Source organism: Periplaneta americana, chromosome 15 (genome assembly GCF_040183065.1).
Source record: "Periplaneta americana isolate PAMFEO1 chromosome 15, P.americana_PAMFEO1_priV1, whole genome shotgun sequence".
In the NCBI taxonomy this organism is placed as follows: domain Eukaryota; kingdom Metazoa; phylum Arthropoda; class Insecta; order Blattodea; family Blattidae; genus Periplaneta; species Periplaneta americana.
In genome coordinates, this window is record NC_091131.1 from 51,736,447 (window position 1) to 51,758,415 (window position 21,969).

The 21,969-nt window shown below is 34.0% G+C and overlaps 1 protein-coding gene across 1 annotated transcript in view; it reads left to right on the plus strand.

Annotated features, from left to right (window-relative positions):
• Window positions 1-700: 700 nt before the first annotated feature.
• The window catches only part of LOC138714919 (uncharacterized), a 195,606-nt gene continuing 174,337 nt past the window's right edge, over window positions 701-21,969 (plus strand). The window contains exon 1 of the mRNA XM_069847203.1: window positions 701-969. Within this exon, the coding sequence (XP_069703304.1) occupies window positions 886-969 (84 nt within the window). The 5' untranslated portion in view covers window positions 701-885. The remainder of the gene's footprint in view (window positions 970-21,969) is intronic.

Here is a 21,969-nt window from a genome sequence, read left to right on the forward strand (position 1 = left end):
ATATACGTAACAGCCAAAACCTCAATCAGAGGATAAGAACATATGAAACATGTATACTGTATTAATTATATTTATCCATAGGTAGGTGGATAAAGTAGGTAGGTAGGTACAGTAGGTAGAGTGGTAGATTTTAACATAGAATAGATGAAGCTAGATATAGCAGATATACAGACAGACAGGTAGGTAAACAGACAGACATCACATTAATCATAATTATTACAAACATTACCATAGTAAGGAAGAAGGAAAAAAAACAGTTGTCAAAACAGGAGAAGAAAAATTATTACGAGCCAAACGATATTATGCGTTTTATGGTAAAGTTTAGTTATCAGTGTTTTTAAAGAGACAATCTAATTAGAGTAATATGCAGTGTTCACTTGCCTGTTGCTATGCAACGGGTTTATATCCGTGGAACGAGTAGTAGATGCTTGACGGGTTGGTGAGGCAAGACCACCTGTGCCATTCTTGGTAGCCTTCAGTTGTTGTGAAGCCGTGAAAGTGAGCGGACGGTTGGCTTTGTAACTGAACGTTTTATGTCAGTCTCACATCGTTTATAAAAAACAGTTCTACAAACTCGCAATGCTTTGACAACATAATTATTGATTTATAACATAAGGCCTACATAACACAACTGGAACCACTGCAAAGTTAAACTGTAACGTCACAGGAAGTGTCGGAATGTGTCAGTTCTTTTGTTTTTAAATGAATTTTACAACAGGAACCCGGGAAAACATGGGAGATGTGTCGTCAGATGTTCGGTAACGACTTGAAAACAAAAGAGAAGTGAAGAGCGTGTGCAGTGAGAGTGTATTGAGATTGTGTGAGGAAAGAGATTAAGTGCAAATACAAACTTTTAAGTTTAATAATATTTGTAATTTGAAGACAATGGCAGATGCACGAGAAACAAATTATATTTTCCATCGTGCTACACGGATAATTGCTTTCGTATTCGTCTCTGCGTTAGTTCAGGTAAGACAATATTTTTTTCAATATGTAACCTCACTTTAAATATTCACAAACCCATAGTGATATTTGTTGAGAAATAAATATTCTTGTTAAAATAGACGTAACAGTATGGTATGAGATCGTGTGTTATGTCACTCGCTCTGTTTAAATTTGAAGCCTATTTTGTCATATTTACAGGTTACAAAATCGTCAAAGAAGTTTGTTAAATATTATTAATGCAAAAATTGTTTAGAAAATGGCGCGTACTTATAAACTACTATTGGTTTATTTTTGTTAGTAAGTACGGTAATTTGCTAGGAGATGTCGTTGCATATAGACCACGGTTAAACGAAGTATTTTCCCTGGACCAAAAATACAAGATGCGTTGCTCGTTTCACCTTATTATGAATAAGTGTCGGGGAAAGTGTCTTATTTTAGGTTATAATTCAGAACTTGTTCGATATTTAATAAGATGTTTAGGATTCGTGTAAAACTGACCTATGTGCAACGACGTCTCTTAGCAAATTACCGTAAATACTATTTTAGCGATTGCCACATATCTTATAAGAGAAATGACACCTAGCACGCGTAAAAAAATTGGATCCTTCACGAAACTACGGCCAGTGGATGTGAGACAGTGAATTGTGTTTTATTAAGTATTTTGTAGGATTTTTTAAAAATACTACTAACTACTTTACTTCGCTATGCTAATGTTTGCATTGAATGTCTGAATAAATGTAATTTTTACTTTTTAAAATCTGTTGTGTAGAGAGGTTGGACTTCGTAAAATGCATTTCTCAAGGTTTCACCACCGTAAATGTCATGACAATTAAATGACGTCAGACAAGCATAGTTGCTCCAGTCCTAACTAAACATTAACCGATATACGTGTTGGTTTTAGTAGTTTTTTTAGTAACAGCATAAAAATTAGGTTATTGGCACAAAGAACAGTTTGCCCTATACTAATTTCGTGTTTGGGTACGTGAGAAATACTTCACCATTACACTTATTGCAATAATGTAACTGAATGGTAAACAGAGATCCCCTATTTGCTATGGACCCCTGGGGAGAAATGCTTTTATTTTCTTGTTAAATTAACTTTCGCAATGAAATGGTTTTCAAGCTGTGGTGCGCGATCTCAGAGATTCACGAGAGAAAGTGATAGGTTTGGATTTGCAGATTCCTTGGTTTTCCTTGGAATTCTTATTCAATCTTTTTCACTATCGTCATGTCACCATATAACCTTATGTATTGTTGAGAAGAAATATTAAAATTCGAACAATAATTCATATAACAGGGAAAAAATCTGTAATCCTTCCACTTAGGGTTACCATCCGTCCTGCAAAAGAAGGACATGTCCTCTTTTTAATCATTTTATCCTGTCCGACAGGCATTTAAAAAAAATTAAATGTCCGGCATTTCGCATTTCAACTAGAATTAATACGAATATTGAATAATGTGCGATATTATGCATAGAATATCTAACCAAATTGTGAAAATCTATGAAAGAAATTAATGGAATGCTTTCAATGGTTGAAGCTGGAGCACATAAAAAAATAAAATATGGTGACCTATTGACATGTATTGAATTCTTACACCCTAAAAATGTCACTATTCATGATTCTAAGCTATTCCATCAATTTTATTCTGCAATGTACAAAGATATGCCAATCAAGATAATTTGGACGAAGATTTAAGTTTAGATAAACGATGGTGCAAATTCAATCCCAATAGTTCTGCGAGCACTGAAACTTTCTCAGAACTCTTAAAAATATGCCAATTCTATTTATTTATCCCAAGTCACAATGGAAGTGCTGAGAGAGTATTTACCCTAATATCTGCTCAATGGACAAAAGAACGAAATCGCATGCTAACGGAGACAGTCAGAAGTATCATCATGGTGAAATATAATTTCAAGGACATGTCCTGTGAACAGTTCCATAGTTATTTGTTACAAGATGTAAGTTTGTCTCTTCAGGCTCTTGTGCACAAAGTGGGCTTCACCGATAAGTAGGGTACAGATGTAATACTGATCCAGCAACTAGTGAGTAAGATGAGCCGTTGTTTTTATCTCTAATTTTGTTCATACCAATTTTTATAAAGTCCTCTTTTTTCAGCAATATCCTCTTATTTTAGATTCCATGTCCTCCTACAGAATTTCTTCTCATGGTAATCCTACTTCCACTGGGAAACAAACCCACACTAATGAGCTTTCAGTCCTGGACACTGCCATGGAGAAAATCATTTCGTACATTAACAGCAAAAGTTTTAACAGTGTCTTTTAAAAAGCCATTTTAAAACTTCATTCCTTAGAGTCTAAACCGCCAGGTTAGTTTATATAAGAAATATGACCAGACAACAGTGAAGCAATTTATGAAACCCCCCCTAGGTAATTAAGGGATCTACAGGGCCCGTCCTGCAACCGCCCCCGGCGTGTCTGAACTGCCATTAAACTTTTTGCAAGCTTCCTCACAAATTATGTTCCAAGTTTCCTCTATGCTGTAGCCTCTTCATGTGAACTCGAAGGAAATTCCAAGGGTACAGGACTCTTATCTATAGATATCTCCAAAGGAAACAGAATACAATACACAATCGGGCTTCTTTTGTCTCAGCAAGATCCATTTTAACTGCATATATTGCTAGTTATAGTACAGTAACTGATATAAGAAGTCGCTGTTGAATTTAATGCACCGGTGCTACTGAGAACATGATACAAAATCAGACTTTCATTATCTCATTCACAGAACCTGTACTGCCTGTAGTATTGGACGCTCTTGTTGTAAAATTGATACAAAAAATATTTTTTGTACTCCAGCATTATAAACAGTCTTTATCGTTAGTGAAAATCGTGCATATATGCCACATTATTGTACCAGTGTCGTAAAATATTACCTTATACTTATAAATGACTTTTGTGCGAGATCGTGCGTATTTGCTTGGTTTCCGCACAAAACCAATCCACGGAAAGTCTAAAATTCCACATTCAGTATTCCCAACCTAACACACATAACAATTTCCCTCTTCTTACCGCTTAAGTGACATATTGATTTTACTGCTTTAGGCTTTTAACATATTATTTTTAGAGACGTTCAATATAGTAATAATTATAAATTGGAAACTTACCACTACAATTTCACCTAAATTGCACTGTTAATTATTGTTTTTAAATATTTGCAAAAATTAAGTAAACTCTACAACTCCACTAAAGTTACTGCATTCGTGATGCAAGTAACATAAAGGAAGCCGTGAAAAAATCAACAAGATTCCAGACTCATCATAGACTGGGGGAAAAAAATACAGACGTATATACGGCCTGCTGGAGTATAGTAAACACAGAAAACATTTTAAAGCAACAATGTTGAAGATAGATATTTTTGTTTTACAAATATGCCGTCATTGAACAGAAACCAAGATGGAGATTTCATTGTAACTAATTAGAAATTCCTCTTTCAGGTATGTAATAAACTATCTTCGCACAAAATAATGTACGATACACGAGCGGTATGTTTTCTTTCAATTCTCGGAAATTAAAAAAGCTCAACTACGTTTCGCTTTTTCAAACTTTTCCTCGAACATGAAAACTTCAACATACCGCTCTTGTAACGCATATTACTATTAAGGATCCCGCAGGTTCATTGCCACCCTCACATAAGCCCGCCATCGGTCCCTATTCTGTGCAAGATCAACCAGTATCTATCATCATATTCCACCTCCCTCAAATTTATTTTAATATTATTCTCCCATCTACAAGGGCAATGCATTTGCCAATGGCGTCTCAACATCCGATAAGTGCACAAATACTCACAAAATGTTGTTGTTTTCTAATGCCAGGCGTTTCACAATAAAGTCATTTGACCTCTTGCACTCCAATATTTTTCGAAGATATTATGGTCAGCCACTGAAGCACAGATTTTGAGGTGTTCCGAATCCATTTCTTGGTTTGAGTTGCACAATGGGCAGTTAGGAGACTGATATATTCCAATTCTATGCAGGTGTTTGACCAAACAATCATGGCCTGTTGCCAATCTAAATGCAGCTACAGACGATTTTCGTGGTAAATCGGGAATTAACTGTGGATTATGATGCAGAGAGTTCCATTTTTTCCCCTGAGATTGTGTTATCAAATTTTGTTTGTTGAAATCTAAGTTTGTAGATTTAATAAATAATTTCACAGAGTGATACGTAGATTTAGTAACAGGTCTGTAATTAGCAGTGCTGCCCTTCTTTGCTAAAGCATCCGCATTCTCGTTTCCCAGGATTCCACAATGGGATGATATCCATTGTAATACAATTCTTTTATTGAGTGATATTAATTGAGAGAGCATTTTAGTTATTTCTTCTGTAATGCAATGCTTCCACATATATGATAGAGTATTTTAAAGATTTTTTTTTTTAATTTACTCATTTTTCACCAAAAAATACAGTTCTCTCCTCTTCAGGAACTCTTCTCTTGTCCATTCAATTTCAATGAATTCTCTTTTCAGGAATAAGAAGGCTGGAAAGTGATACTGATCGTCTTCTTTCTTCTAACTTTAATCTCATGTCCGTCGTTTTATTTCATGGCTCTTACGCTAAGAACTTGCTTAGTTGTCCTTCGTTAACGCCTCATTTCGGTACACTAGAAAATCAAACATATTTGTCCAAGGACAAGAATAGTATGCACTGAGAGTTGTGAAATCTTTCAGGTGGGAGGCGATGTGGCAACGTTGCCTTAGGCTCTTCCCCGAACCCTGTATGGAAGACTCAGACTTCTTAGGACAGTGACGTAACCAAATTTCCTCCTCCCTCCCAAACCTCTCCGAGTATGCGCATACCTTATGTTTATAGAGGATATGTACAGAAGGATAAGTGCTTGTTATATTGGTATTGCAGAGGCGGTTCGTGTTAGTCATCCCGTCAGAGGAATGCAAAGGGTTAACGAGTATAGCCTCTAGTATATAAATCACATATTTCTTTCTCCAGAGATATTTGTGTAATGTATGTAATACTTTTAGTAATGGATTTTCACGCCGCAGATGCGAGGTCAAATCCAGGAATTCCGGCTGATATGTGGTAAAATATAATATTATTGTTTTCGTAGCGACTCCTAGCTCTCCTGTAATTTACCCCCTCCTTTCCGTTTCTTCATTCATTTTCAATACTGCTACAAATCAGTTAAGAGTTCCTATTAACCCTTAAAATGGCAAAATTTCATTTCTCCACTAGTTTATTAAACCTTGTCGGACTGTAAAGAAAACAACTATCGCAATGTCCATATTTTACATGTTTTACAATATTATAGTATTGTGAAATTTTAATTTTCCTATCATTTTTTTCTATTGTTCTATTAAAATTATAGCATATAGCCTATTAACCTATTGTATCCTATAGGATACTTTGTCAATTTAAGGGTTAAAGCGATCAATATGAACAGATGCCACAAAGTTCGGAGTGGAGATGGCACCTGTGGAATAGGATTCCTTGGAGTACTTTATTTCCTGCTGTTAATGTCATAGTACCCATTACTTTACTAAGAATGTCAGCTTTTCCTCTCTAAATACCCTCAATAGTTTAAAGGGGACGTTAAATAAATAATGCTTACTATAGCTATACCCCAGTTAGAATTTATAGAACAGTTTTTTTGCCGGTTGTTCTGTATGGTTGTGAAACTTGGACTCTCACTTTGAGAGAGGATCAGAGGTTAAGAGTGTTCGAGAATAAAGTGCTAAGGGAAATATTTGGGACAGGAGAAGTTACAGGAGAATGGAGAAAGTTACACTGCGCAGAACTACACGCATTGTAATCTTCACCTACCATAATTAGGAACCTTGAATCTAGACGTTTGAGATGGACAGGGCATGTAGCACGTATGGATGAATCTATAAATGCACTTAGAGTGTTAGTTGGAAAACCTGAGGGGAAAAGATCTTTGGGCAGGCCAAGGCGTAGATGGGAGGATAATATTAAAATAGATTTAAGGAAGGTGGGATATGATGGTAGGGACTGGATTAATCTTGTTCATGATAGGTACCGATGGCGGGCTTATGTGAAGACGGAAATGAACGCCTCACTTCTCGGATGAATTTACTCGTAGATGCTGAACTTGAACAAAATCTCTACATTGATTCACAATAAACCGCAATACACTAACATCGGACATGCAGACAGCATTCCAAAAAACTATCTTCTCTTTATAACTAATGCAAAAAATTATTTTGCGTTTAAATTTCGAAACTTAGTTGTATACCTGTCCACATTGAATCGTCATGAATCACAAGACATGGACCGGAGGAATGTGGAGTGACTCAGAATTTGTCGTCAAGAGGTGATTCATAGTTGTCACTCATGACGAGTTTGGTGTCAAAATTGACTCATTTGTTTAAGGTAAATTCATGTGTTTCTAAAAATGTAATGCAATTAAATGCAATAGGCCTATATTATGCATTCCGACGATATTTTATTTTATTTATTTATTTTGCTAATAATTGTAACATAAACAGAAAAACTTAACTCGCCCCTAAAAGAGTAGAACTCGTGCTCAGTGGCGGATTCCTGAATTGAAATTAAGAAGTATATAGTACAATTTGTCTTATATCTACTACGCAATAAGAATATATAAATTTAAATTTACAATTTTTCAATTTTTATAAAATCCATACATAACTTTTTAAATTTAATACTACAACTATTAGAATTGACAAGATTAGGATATTTAAATATAAATTTGTTATATATTCTTGGGCCTCAATTGCTACTATGATTAATACTGTAGCAGTGTTGCATTTTGGTTCAAACAATTTTAAAGAATTCATACCTTTTTTCGTAACTATGAGAATACAATTCAAAGTTATTTCGATTTTTATGTATGAATTTTATTAATACAATATAATACATTTGTCTTATTTTAAGAACATTAAAGTTTAAAAACAATTTTTGAGATGAAAAATCAATAGGTTTATGACGACATATTTTAATTATTTTCTTCTGTAATAAATAAGTGGATTAAAATTGGATTTAAATAAGCTACCCCATCGTATAATTCCATACATTCTATATGTTGAAGCCCTAAATCAATTTATCTACCAACTGAGCTACGTTAATATGTAAAAAGATGCCTTTTTTAAGTTAAAATTTTCGTTTAATTTTAATTTTAACTTGGAACGTTTAGGTGGGTACCTTCTCGGGAAAAATATCCGTTACCATTTCTGAAATACTTTACTCACATCTTTCTGCTTAGCGGAAGCGCGCCGATGCAACCCGCAACATACCATTAGTTCTTAGCGGCAGCAGGCCGATGCAACTCACAACATAATTGGAAAAATAAATTTAATTTGAACATAATCGTATACATCCAAGATTACTAAGGCTTGAGTAGGGAATACTGCATTTATTTTATTGCACTTGTTATAATATTCATTAAAAATTCAAGTTTTGTTTTATGGTGATTCTCAACAAGTAGTGATCTACGATTATTTGAAATCACACAACCACCAACCACTTATACGTTTCTCACAATTTTATTATAGGGATTATACGAATCCCGTATTATCTTTCTTTCTTCGGATATATTGCATTTACAATATCTCCTCTTAGAAGTAATAAGCTCAAAAATTTGAGATCGTCTTTAGTGGTAATGGTGGTAGTGGTAATGATAGTGGTGGTAGTGGTAGTGGTGGTAATGGTAGTGGTGGTAGTGGTAGTGGTGGTAGTGGTAGTAGCAGTGGTAGTAATAGTAGTAATAGTTATATTTTATCTAACGATGCTCTCAACTATAGAGGTTATTAAGCGTTGAATTTAAACTTTGAGAAATGGACAACAAATTTAGCGTTGAACCCTCTATCAGGGATAGAGTTCTACGAAATGCAACCCACAGTTTTACTTCCATCCTTCAGAGAATTATGCTAACAAATTTGTCGTTCTTTAAAATCCATCCCCGTCGTTCGAGTTTAACCGACGAATCTCTGATAACAACAGTTCGCATAGCGCTCAATAGAATACAAAGGCGATTCATTTCGAGTAATACGCTACATTCATTTGTTTGACTCTGATATGTCATTTAAAAGCGCTTGGTTAATTTGTAGATAATTTCATATGCATATATACTTACTTACTTATTGGCTTTTAAGGAACCCGGAGGTTCATTGCCGCTCTCACATAAGCCCGCCATTGGTCCCTATCCTGAGCAAGATCAATCCAGTCTCTACCATCATATCCCACCTCCCTCAAATCCAATTTAATATTATCCTCCCATCTACGTCTCGGCCTCCCTAAAGGTCTTTTTTCCGCCGGCCTCCCAACTAACACTCTATATGCATTTCTGGATTCGCCCATACGTGCTACATGCCCTGCCCATCTCAAGCGTCTGGATTTAATGTTCCTAATTATGTCAGGTGAAGAATACAATGCGTGCAGCTCTGCGTTGTGTAACTTTCTCCATTCTCCTGTAACTTCATCCCTCTTAGCCCCAAATATTTTCCTAAGAACCTTATTCTCAAACACCCTTAATCTCTGTTCCTCTCTCAAAGTGAGAGTCCAAGCTTCACAACCATATAGAACAACCGGTAATATAACTGTTTTATAAATTCTAACTTTCAGATTTTTTGGCAGCAGACTAGATGACAAAAGCTTCTCAACCGAATAATAACAGGCTTTTCCCACATTTATTCTGCGTTTAATTTCCTCCTGAGTGTCATTTATATTTGTTACTGTTGCTCCAAGATATTTGAATTTTTCCACCTCTTCGAAGGATAAATCTCCAATTTTTATATTTCCATTTCGTACAATATTCTGGTCACGAGACATAATTATATACTTAGTCTTTTCGGGATTTACTTCCAACCCTATCGCTTTACTTGCTTCAAGTAGAATTTCCGTGTTTTCCCTAATCGTTTGTGGATTTTCTCCTTGCCTGATATCCGTTTTTAAATTCCTTTATACCCTTATATAAATCTCGAATGTTTTTATTCTTACTATTTGTTTCTACCTCATTCAGTTTTTCCTTCAAGTAATCTCTCTTTCTATTCCTAAGTGTACGACTTGCTTCCCGTCTTTCATTGAAATAATTATCTCTATTCTCCTCAATTGGATCCCATATGCATATGTATCTACTTAATATTAAATCCGCAAAGTATCCTATAGGATACAACAAGTTAATAGGCTATAATATGCTATAATTTTAATAGAACAGAAAAAAAATGGTAGGAAAATTAAAATTTCACAATACTATAATATTGTACGACATATAAAATATGGACATTGCGATAGTTCTTTTCTTTACAGTCCGACACGGTTTAATAAACTAGTGTGAGAAATGAAGTTTTGCCAATTTAAGGGTTAATAGGCCGGCGTAAATACGAAAATACGAAAAGGAAGTCGGACACTGACAATAAAATCAAACATTTTTTAATGTTTAAAATTCAGTTAATCCACATGCCACTCTTACACAGAAGGAAACATGTGCATTCTTTGTCCAACAGTATCGCCCTGAAATCCCTTCCGTAGCAAAAAATAATGGCATTATGAATATTTTTCGCACCAATCAAGTCTAACAGTTGAAGCACGCATCCTTGAAGAATGCAAGGAGAGCTTCCATGGTAACGAGATCTCTTAATGAGTTCTCGTTAGGAGACCAATCATGTCTTTATTTCTGGTTGAGATTATAGATATTATATGAAAATTAATGTCTTGCAGCTTTGTCAGATTGTCTACAACATTAATTCTTTTTTTGTTTTATTTTGCACATGTAATTTACAACTGGTTTGAGCAAGTCTTCAACTAATAACGAAATATAATTAAATATTTATGTTTTACGTCCTTGCTTCGTCTACCAATACATTTAACTCGCAGATACATTGCTTGTTATTGTAATTCATTCTCGTAAGTCATTTCATTCTGATAACCAATATCACATTTATGATGCTTTTTATTCCATACTAGCCGTACCCGTGCGCTCCGCTGCACCCGTTAGAAATAAATATAAAGTAATTACATAATTAAAATAGGACGTTTGATCCAGGGAACAACTTTTACAACAGCGCAAGATAATCTGCTTCGCTCATTACCCAATTTTTTTTTTTGCATTGCATTTATTGCATATATATTTTATGTATTTTAACACGATTCAATTGAGCATAGTTAAAATTTGAATTATAAAATAATGGATTGCTAAGCTAACGTACTATTACTGCATACTAAATCAATACACTCTCGTTGTTCGTTAATTCTCTGAGATTAAAACGAGTGTACATAAATATTATTTTAAGAAATACAGAAAACGAATATACAAAATAGCCTATCAAATTTTCTGTGCATAAGAAGCTATTTTAATCTTACCTGTCCTCAATTCACTCAGACGTTACTGTAATAACATTATAGCATTATGTCCATCTAGAGAAACTACACTTTCCAATGGTGAAATAATAATTAATTATACAAATCGGTTAATTTAGCTTCTGATATTACTTCATACAAACACAGAAACATTCTCTGTAGGCTACGTTTAATAGCTTTCGATTGTTGATGTCCAATGCCCCTGTTTCGATTGTTGTTGTCCAAGGCCCCTTATAGACGAAGTCATTTGTTCTTAATTCATTGCACCGTCTTAGATGGCGTTATTTTAATTTTAAAACTCATTTATCTCATTAAATATCAGTCCTATCAAAATGTTGTAAAGAGTAAAACTTATCGGAAATCATTTTTAAAGAAACTTTTGTTATCTAACATTTTTCACAAAAATCAATAATAAGCGAGATATTTCGATTTATTTAATTCAGGCCTCCTTATAACCCACCTTTTAAGTAAAGTATTTTGAATGCCATATAGCCTAAAATCTAAGTTACAACGAACTTAATTTATATTCCAATTTTCATATAAATCGGTTCAGCCATTATCGCGTGAAAATGTAACAAACATACAGACAGACATACAAACAAAAATTTCAAAAATGCGATTTTCGGTTTCAGGATGGTTAATTATATATGTTAGGACCAATTATTTTTGGAAAATCGAAAATTACCAGAAAAATTTCGGCTACAGATTTATTATTAGTATAGATGTTCCAAGAAATAATGTAATACCCATATTACACAGTCACATGGTCTATGGCGAGTCCTTGGCATCAACCCCTTTGATTTGATTACCCCCTTTGATTTGATTACCTGGTTGGGTTTTTCCGAGGTTTCCCCCACCGAAAAGGCAAATGCCGGGTAATATTTTGGCGAATCCTCGGACCTCATCTCATCTCACTACATCTCGCCAAAATGTAAAAAAAAAAAAAAATGTAAAAAAATTGTACAAAATTGTAAAAATTGTAGAAAATTACTAAATTGTAAAACTATAAAAATTTGTAAAAATTGTAATTGTAATATTGTAAAATGTTGACATGTTCCACATCTTAAAGCTTCATTGCTCTTGTAAGATCTATGGAATAAAATTAATGAATGAATGAATGAATGAATGACATGTTTCTGATAGTATAATATTCTTTGTTTCCTAGGTAACCATGTGATATATGGTTAGAACATCAGTTATTAATGCTGAAGTATTTACCTGCATGTTATTAAAAGAAACATGGAAAAACCATTGTCATCACTGTTTCCTACGAAACCGAATAGGTTTTTTTTTACACCGTTAGATGATCTGTTGCTGTATTTTTTCATGGAGTTAGGCAATCGTATAATGACATATTTTTGCACCAACATGCAAGGTGTAACCAATATATTTCAGAACTACACTTGTATTAACTACACTGGACAACAAATTTGAACTTTGTTTCTGTCCTTTAGATGAAACTATGTAATTTTAACTAAATGAGAGGTGCTGAGTTCATTTCTGAAAACCAAAATTTCCTAACGCATACCATTATTATGGTACACGCACTTCACTTATTTGCACAAATTTGTTACACTAGCACATGAAGCAATCTTTCTTTGCCCAAAATTCACAAATTAAAATGTGTTTTTGACCTTTTACGTTCGTAGACAGCTTCTGCGGTCTCTTTGATGAGAGACCTGCAATATTCAGCCAGCATTCTTGCATTCCACCTTCCACTGAAGCGCTTTTCGAAGGTACGAGTAGATATTCCTTGATGAAACCTCTCACCGTGTTCATGGCTTACAGCACCAAGGTTTTTTTTGGAAAGAAGTTCAGGTGGCTGTCAAGAAAGTGTACTTTCAGTGACATGTTGCATCCCGTAAGGTGAAAGTAGTGCAACATTTCACTAACTTTAAATAATTTTTTATTTTGGAGAAACAATACATGCTGGACAAAAACTAACTGCAGATTCGTTTTTTCCATCAAAAAATACATCAAGTACACACATTTCTACAAAAAGGACAAATTTCATGTTGTACAGTGTTATTGTACCATTAAACATACACGCGAGTGTTACTGAAGGTAATTGCTTCCATGCCTGTTGAGTCAATCTATCAAACAGCGTCAGATTGTCTTTAAGAACTGAGCTTCTACACGTGATTTTGTGCAAGAACCTATTGTGACTTTTCCTGAAATCGCTCCATATACGCCTTATGGCTATCGTTCTTCTCTGCTTTCCAAGTGATGCATTTAGTATAGATTCCAGGCGTCTCCCTGATTCTAGATAACTTCTCTCCGTTTCCTATGTCCTGTGTGCTGCCTATTTTCAGTGCAGTCCGGATACTTATTGATTGCCTATTGTATATGTTTCAGATGCCGTATTCTTTCATTTAATGCTTCTATACTATCATATGTCTGATTTACACTATCACTAGTAGTGTTCTTTATCCGATTGGAATTAGATAATCATTTTAACTACAAAACACACATACAACATATCGCTCCTAATTTGAGCTATATCTGTTGTGCATTAAGTTCCTTAGCAGCTATTGACTATATAAATACGCTTGAAGTGACATGCATTACGTAGTTTCATTCTGTAATGAAATATTAGTTAATATTTTGGACTAATTCATCTGAAGCTAAGCATATTTTTTTTTTACCTACATAATTTCCTACGAATAGGAATAATGACAGATGTGCGTAGAAGAATATCCTGTGAAGAGATTTTACAAACTTAAGAAATATTGACCTTACCTTGTAAGTATATTATTTCTTTGATAATTTCATATGTTAAAAATTATATTACTTTTAGCACTAATAAAACATTAATAATTTGAATACAATATATAAATCAGGTCCCCATTTATCCTCTGATACCCTAAGCTGTTATGAAAATAAATACACTACTAATATGTTACAGTCTTCAATGCGCTGCCTTATATTATCTTAACAAAATTTCTCCACATCCAGACGTTCTTCTTAACAGATTATGCTTGAAAGTTGAATTAATCTGCTTACTGTGCATTAATAATTATGTATTATATATTTTTGTACAATTTCTTACTTGTCTCGCATCTCAAAGTTAGAATACTGATGTAAGATCTACGGAATACAATATATGAAACGAAAATTCAATGATCCTACGTAAATAGGAAATGTCTCATCCATACAGGCAGAAGTAGATATGTGAAGTTGTGTACATCTGTTGTTTCTTAGGTACTTACAAAAGTGATTTATACAAAATTAATTACATTTCAAATTAAGCATTTATCTGATATACAATTCCACGTGTTTATACGTTGTATTATTTTGTGTTTCGTAATTAACCTCCATTGTATGATTTACCAGTACGTAATATGTTCAGAAGTAGACGATATTTTATTCTGTGTTAATTAGGTACTCTGATAATATAATTTTTTTCTATTTTTGGACTACTGGACAATTGTTTACAACTTCAGGTGTTCCTGATGCCATATTCTTTAATTTTTGGTTCCCTTGACAACCGGAATGAAGTCTTTATCGTATACCTGTTGCGTGTTACAGCGACTGTAGGAGGCTTTTGCGTCATGCATCATTGAGGGGTGGGCTCTAAAGGGGTGCAGCCATTTAATGAATAATCACAGATGTAAGGTGTCAAGCGTGGGACCAGAGTGGGTGGAATAAAATCGATGTATAAAAGAAAACCGGTTCCAATAAAAAGAAAACTTTCACTTTATTTAGGGCTGAAGCTATTAATATGTCTGACAGTCAGTTCACCGTGTAATGAACTTCGATTCTTATTACCATATCATGCTTTCAGTCGACATTCAGTTCAGCACATAAACAGTTTTTTCATTCATGTGTCGATCTTAATTTCAATTCAGATGTTGGTTCATCGTCTATTAAAAATTACAATATCGCATCTGTTCTTGCTTTCCTTCATATTATCTGTGTTATAATGATCAAATCATAATTTAACATTGAATATAACCTTATTTTTCCACATCAACTTGTATTATAACCGCTATTTCAAGTTCAATCATATTAAAAACGTAGGTTACAGCAAATTATTTCACCTTCTTCTTTTTTTTTAACATTTCCATAACAACTTCTACTAAAATTTATACTCAAAAATGAATAAATAATATACTTGTATATTGTATAATAACCTACATTATGCGAAGCAACGAGTATCGTTTTCTATTGTTTTGCGTTTCTATAGAGACATGATTCATAATTATTTTATATTTTAACAACACCCAGAAAGATATTTTACAATAAATCTTTCACGCTTTATATGAATTAAGAAGTCTTAATTTTTACCAGGTGGATCGTTAGTAGAATATTTTGTAACTTTGGCTTTTCAACTGCCGAACGGGATTCAAGTCCTGGTAACACCAAATTGGAATTTGTGGACAGAGATAGTATCGAAGCAGGTTTTCATAGATTCTGTCACTATTTCTTTATGATTTACACTCGTATTTTTGATACGCAGGAAAAACGGGAAACATAATTTTTCTGACATTAAAATAGGACGTCCTTAAACATTTCTATGTATGTGCTCTCTGATTCTTGGAAAGTGTCAATATACGCGAAACGATACTATTCTCTGGATTGAACGTTTATCTTAAAATGTGACTTTTGTTTTGTATTTTTAATGTACAAGTAATATTTCCATAGTAACCAAACCATATTTCATAATGACAGATAAGAATATAAATCAGTTTATTTGCTATTTAATTTACAATAAAATCTCCATCTTATGGAGTGGATAGCTAGGGATATAATTTATTTTCTTAATTTGGAATATTAACAGTAAGTGCACTGTTCACCAAATGGGTACAGCGGCGGTTTACATACCAGATATCCAGGTTCAAATAACGGCGAGTACAAATAGAATTTTTAGTGGATAAAAGACGGTATTTGAGACATTTTCGCAGAGCACTTCTGTTTCTCTTCCTCGATTTACTGTAGATCAATTACTGCGTTAATCATAAGTATTATTACCATCATCGTACTGTTGCATCGTTATCATCTTCTACAGGGACCTCCGAAGAAACCAAGTTTCCCTTCTATTGCTATCCCTGTGATGGAACCGGTACATAGCTCTGAAATATTGAATATATGACGAGGCACAAAAACCCGAAAATGTTTCACCATGTTAAACGCTATGAAAGCCTTGAAGCATATCCTCTGTGACTTAATCGTAATTAAACGTGATTCGTTCACTTGCTTTATCACACTGGTCAGACCGACTTGAGTTTCGCGCTCGGGTTTGAGTCAATGGTGGGAAGTGGATGCGTTTCGACCTTCAGAACTGTGTCCATTCATTGGAACTAACAATTAATGCCATTCCTGTTGCATTGCTTTTATTTTTCGCGTGATTGCAATCATATCCTGGCTTCCGGTTCCGGATTGGGAAACGCTCTGCTTCCTATTCTGTCGTTCTGTAGTGTGAATAGTTAATTAGGACCAGAATGTAGTCATCAAACCCCGTGTGCGAGTCCAGTACAAGCAGATACGTAGCTACAAAAATTAATTTTTTTTTTTTAATCCAATGCCACCAGGTTGTCATTTGACATTTCTGGTCTCTCTTGGCAATGGCTAATTTGTAACCACTTCTGAGGTTGAGGCACCTGGAAGGCAGAGTTACGCTGCCCCGATGATGATGATGATGATGATGATGATTATGATTATGATGATGATGATGAAGTGCCAGGTGAGGTCTTAAACCTAAGTCTAACCTAATTTCCAGACTATGGACGAACACAGAAACATTCCCCTTTAAAGAAAAATTCCTGTTTTTTAACCGGGAATCGAACCCGGAAGGTGACATTGTGATACATTTTTGAACTCGTCTTAATGTGTGTAATCAATGTAACATGATTTAAGTATGTAGTGCTATTTGAAAAATTGATAACGTCACATGTATCTTGTACCATAATGTAGTTACATGCACCAAATCTCTACACTCATGTTAGCCCCTCGTTCTAACATAACTCTCAAAAACAAAAATTCCAATACCTATCCAAAGAGAAAAGTTATAATAGGTGCACAAGATAAATGGGACACTCTGTATATATATATATATATATATATATATAAACTTCCTCCTGAAAAAGTCATACTAAAGGTTTTTATGTCTGCATAAAATTCTGTTGTCTTTGGCAGGAAGAGAACTCGGGGAAATTCATCAAATTACAAAACTGTCTTGAGTCTGTGTACTATATTTATTTACACTGCTGTTGGATATAAACCTGATAGCAATGATAACCAGAAAATACCTCATAATAATAAAATATATATAGTTATTATGTCGTAGAATATTGCTTGTTATAAACTATATGAACCTACACTAAATTAGCTAAGACCCTCTTACAAGCATTTTGTAAGTATTTTTTAATAAAAGTTTGTAAGGAAAATGTACTTAAAGTGTCTACCGGGCACTACAATTACTTTACCGATATGTCTTTCTTTCATGACTAGCTTTACTTTTCTTTCTTCTCCACCGCTATGAACAGATTTCCAAATAATTTAATTCTTTACACACCAAACTACATTTGTTTGTACTATTTGTAGACTATCAATTTCTTTTAATTATCCATTCTAGGCTGATAGAGTCTTTCCTGGGGCAAATATTTTTCTTAACATCTTTCATTCCGTTACTAAAGTTCTAATAAATTACAGGGTAGTTGCCCAACATGTGTCATAATAAGATTATCGGGTGTATTGAGTAACTTCTTCCAGTTTCAATATTTCAGTAACATCCACTAGAGTTGAAGCATTATTCAATTTGTATACAGAGTGTTAAAAAGTATCCAATATTTTAGGAATTGCTAGTATGCATCAAAACAAGAAATAATGTCTACTAAACATGGGTCCTACAACGCGTACTTTCTGAGATCTGAACACTTGTTCATAGGAGTTGCTCAATGTGACGTCCATTCAGCGCAATGCATTCCTCTGCCCTTCGGCATAAGGAATCACACACTCTTTGAAATTGACCTGGTTGTCCTTGATAACCAAAAGTCCAGGGGATTTAAGTTTGGGGAACGAACAGGCCAAGGTATGGGGCCTCCGCGACCAATCCAGCGATCCTGAAATGTCAGATTCAGGTGATCACGGACATTGCAGAGAATATGTGCTGGTGTGCCATCATGCATGAACCACATCTGTAGTCTTTGCTGATATGGCACATACTCCTGCAAGGTAGGCAATACGTTAATCAGAAAGTCCTGATAACGAGTCCCAGTTAATCTCTGTGGAAGCACTTATGGCCTTAATCTATCACCAAGAACGCCTGTCCATACGTTGCTTGAGAATCGGTGCTGATGCCTTATTTCTTCAACTGCATGGGGACTTTCATCAGTCCACTCATACTGATTACGAAAATTCACAACACCATCTCTGCTGAACCCCGCTCATATCCACAACAAAACTTTTGTTTTCAGTATTCCTTGCGACATATCAGTATTCCATCAACTACGGTATGATTATCTGGTAGTCTGCTATATTACAGGGCAAAGGAATGCATTGCCATTAATGGACGTCACATTGAGCATCTCCTATGAGCACGTGTTCAGATCTCAGAAAGTATGTGTTGTAGAACCCATGTTTATTAGACATTTTTTCTTGTTTTGATGCATACTGTCAACTTCTAAAATATTGGATATTTTTTAACACCCTGTATAGTATATACCTAAAAAATTTGGTAAAAATCTACTCATAGGCACAGATGTCACTAATTGGAACACAGAAACTCACAAAAAGCCACAAGATTATTGTAGAAATTGTTTCTAAAAATTTGTTTCATCGAGGTGAATTGAGGTCAGGGAGGCTTACACACAAGTGAAAATTATTCCGCACGTATTGATAACAACAGAACAGGATAATGCCATTCACCGTGTTGTATTGATACTCTGAGTGCGCCAACATTAGATCATGGGGCCAGTGAAAGTAGAGTGAATTGTTGGTTTTGAGACCTAATTTTTACGCTTGTCACTTGAGCCTAATTAATTTGAAGGTGGATCCGTTTTAATGGCTTACTGGCACACACAGAGAAATCTTGGAACAGTTAATTTGCACGACGTGTGATAATCTCTTTGCTTACTATGTTTACAAGTAGTTTTTTTTTCTAATTACTATGCCTTACGCACTACCTAATCTCAGTCTAAACTTTATGATGTTATCAACGTTTTTGTCCAAATCGTCCTCAATTGAGGAGTTGTTACTGCTGGAATTAAGATTCGTGAGGCCAAACCTGGACGAGACGATGAATTTATAAACAATGATATACGACAGGTGTTTTATTCTGTATAATTATTGATTCAAGTGTACGCTGAAAATGTGCATAACTTTGCTGTAATAGACGTCGTTCGAGATAGACTATGGGAGGTGAAGCTGCACTTAAGCAGGATGATCGTTAACGGAGAATGATAGGATTTCCTTGGCTGAAACAAGAATACTTCTCATTAACCCACCCGAAACATCATCTTTCTCCACTGCGTATGAATTCTGCTTGTTTCAACGGGGGTTTGAAGCCATTTCCGATGTGAAAGAGGCAATATTAGAATTTTATTATACTCCTATTTTACAGAGAACCCTATTTTACCTGAGATAGGTATGTTAGGGTTATAAGTACTTAATAATAATAATAATAATAATAATAATAATAATAATAATAATAATAATAATAATAATAATATATACTAATAATAAATCTGTAGCTGAAATTTTTCTGGTAATTTTCGATTTTCAAAAAATAATTGGTCCTAACATATATAATTAACCACCCTGAAACCGAAAATCGCATTTTTGAAAATTTTGTTTGTATGTCTGTCTGTATGTTTGTTACCTTTTCACGCGATAATGGCTGAACCGATTTATATGAAAATTGGAATATAAATTAAGTTCGTTGTAGCTTAGATTTTAGGCTATATGGCATTCAAAATACTTTATTTAAAAGGGGGGTTATAAGGGGGCCTGAATTAAATCGAAATATCTCGCTTATTATTGATTTTTGTGAAAAATGTTAGATAACAAAAGTTTCTTTAAAAATGATTTCCGATAAGTTTTATTCTTTACAAAATTTTGATAGGACTGATATTTAATGAGATAAATGAGTTTTAAAATTAAAATAACGCCATCTAAGACGGTGCAATGAAGTAACAAATGACTTCGTCTATAAGGGGCCTTGGGCAACAACAATCGAAAAAGGGGCCTTGGACAGCAACAATCGAAAGCTATTAAACTATTCCTATGCACAGAAAACTTGATAGGCTTTTTTGTACATTCGTTTTCTGTATTTCTTAAAATAATATTCATGTACACACTCATTTTAATCTCAGAGAATTAATGAACAACGAGAGTGTATTGATTTAGTATGCAGTAATAGCACGTTAGCTTAGCAATCCATTATTTTATAATTCAAAATTTAACTATGCTCAATTGAATCGTGTTAAAATACATAAAATAGACTATATATGCAATAAATGCAATGCAAAAAAATTGGGTAATGAGCCAAGCAGAGTATGTTGCGCTGTTGTAAAGGTTGTTGCTTCTGAGATTCAAGAGCCCCCACAACAAATTAAAAACTTTCTTATCGGAGTACATCCGTTATCAACGCACTTTTTATATAATATAATATAATATAATATAATATAATATAATATAATATAATAATAAATATGTAGCCGAAAATTTTCTGGTAATTTTCCCTTTTCCAAAAATACAGTAATTGGTGTTAACATGTATAATTATTCATCCTGAGACCGAAAATCGCTTTTTTGAAATTTTTGTTTGTATGTCTGTCTGTCTGGATGTTTGTTACCTTTTCACGCGATAATGGCTGAACGGATTTCGATGAAAATTGAAATATAAGTTAAGTTCATTGTAATTTAGATTTTAGGCTATATGGCATTCAAAATACTTCATTTAACGGGGCCTGAATTAAATCGAAATATCTCGCTTATTATTGCTTTTTGTGAAAAATGTTACTTAACAAAAGTTTCTTTAAAAATGGTTTCCGATAAGTTTTATTCTATGCAAAATTTGGTAGGTCTGATAGACTTTTAAAATAATAATACAATACGTTTTCACCGCCGCCTCAGATTATAGCGTTGTTGTTCCTGCAGTAATTCCCATGTGCAAAATATAAAATTTTTGAGTAGGAAGAAAAACCACATTTATTCATTCCATGGCAATGGTACATAGGAGATCGTCAATTCTTACATTTTCGAAGGAAAGAAATATAATTACATATCACTATTTATGCTGTATCACTATTTAAGTTATTTGAAGGTTTCAGAACCATAGTGGGCCAAGCGCCATTTACTGAAGACGTAGAAAACAAGGGTTAATAATTAAGTTATTATCATAATTCAATGGAACCATATAGCAAGTAATATAAAGTATACACAATAAAACTAAATGATATGTCAATCTTCATTAAACTATAGTTGCGTGTAATAACAAATAAGAAACATGTTAAAGGAATTGTCATTGCACCAAATGAGTGGTCTCTGGACCAAAATGACCGCAATTTAATGATTTAAATACAATTTCAATTAAGTAACATATTAAACGATTTATCCTTCTAACAAACACGAATGTTCCCTGGATCAAACGTCCTATTTTAATTATGTAATTACTTTATATTTATTTCTAACAGGTGCAGCGGAGCGCACGGGTACGGCTAATAATAATAATAATAATAATAATAATAATAATAATATGATATTGATTAATGAAGTC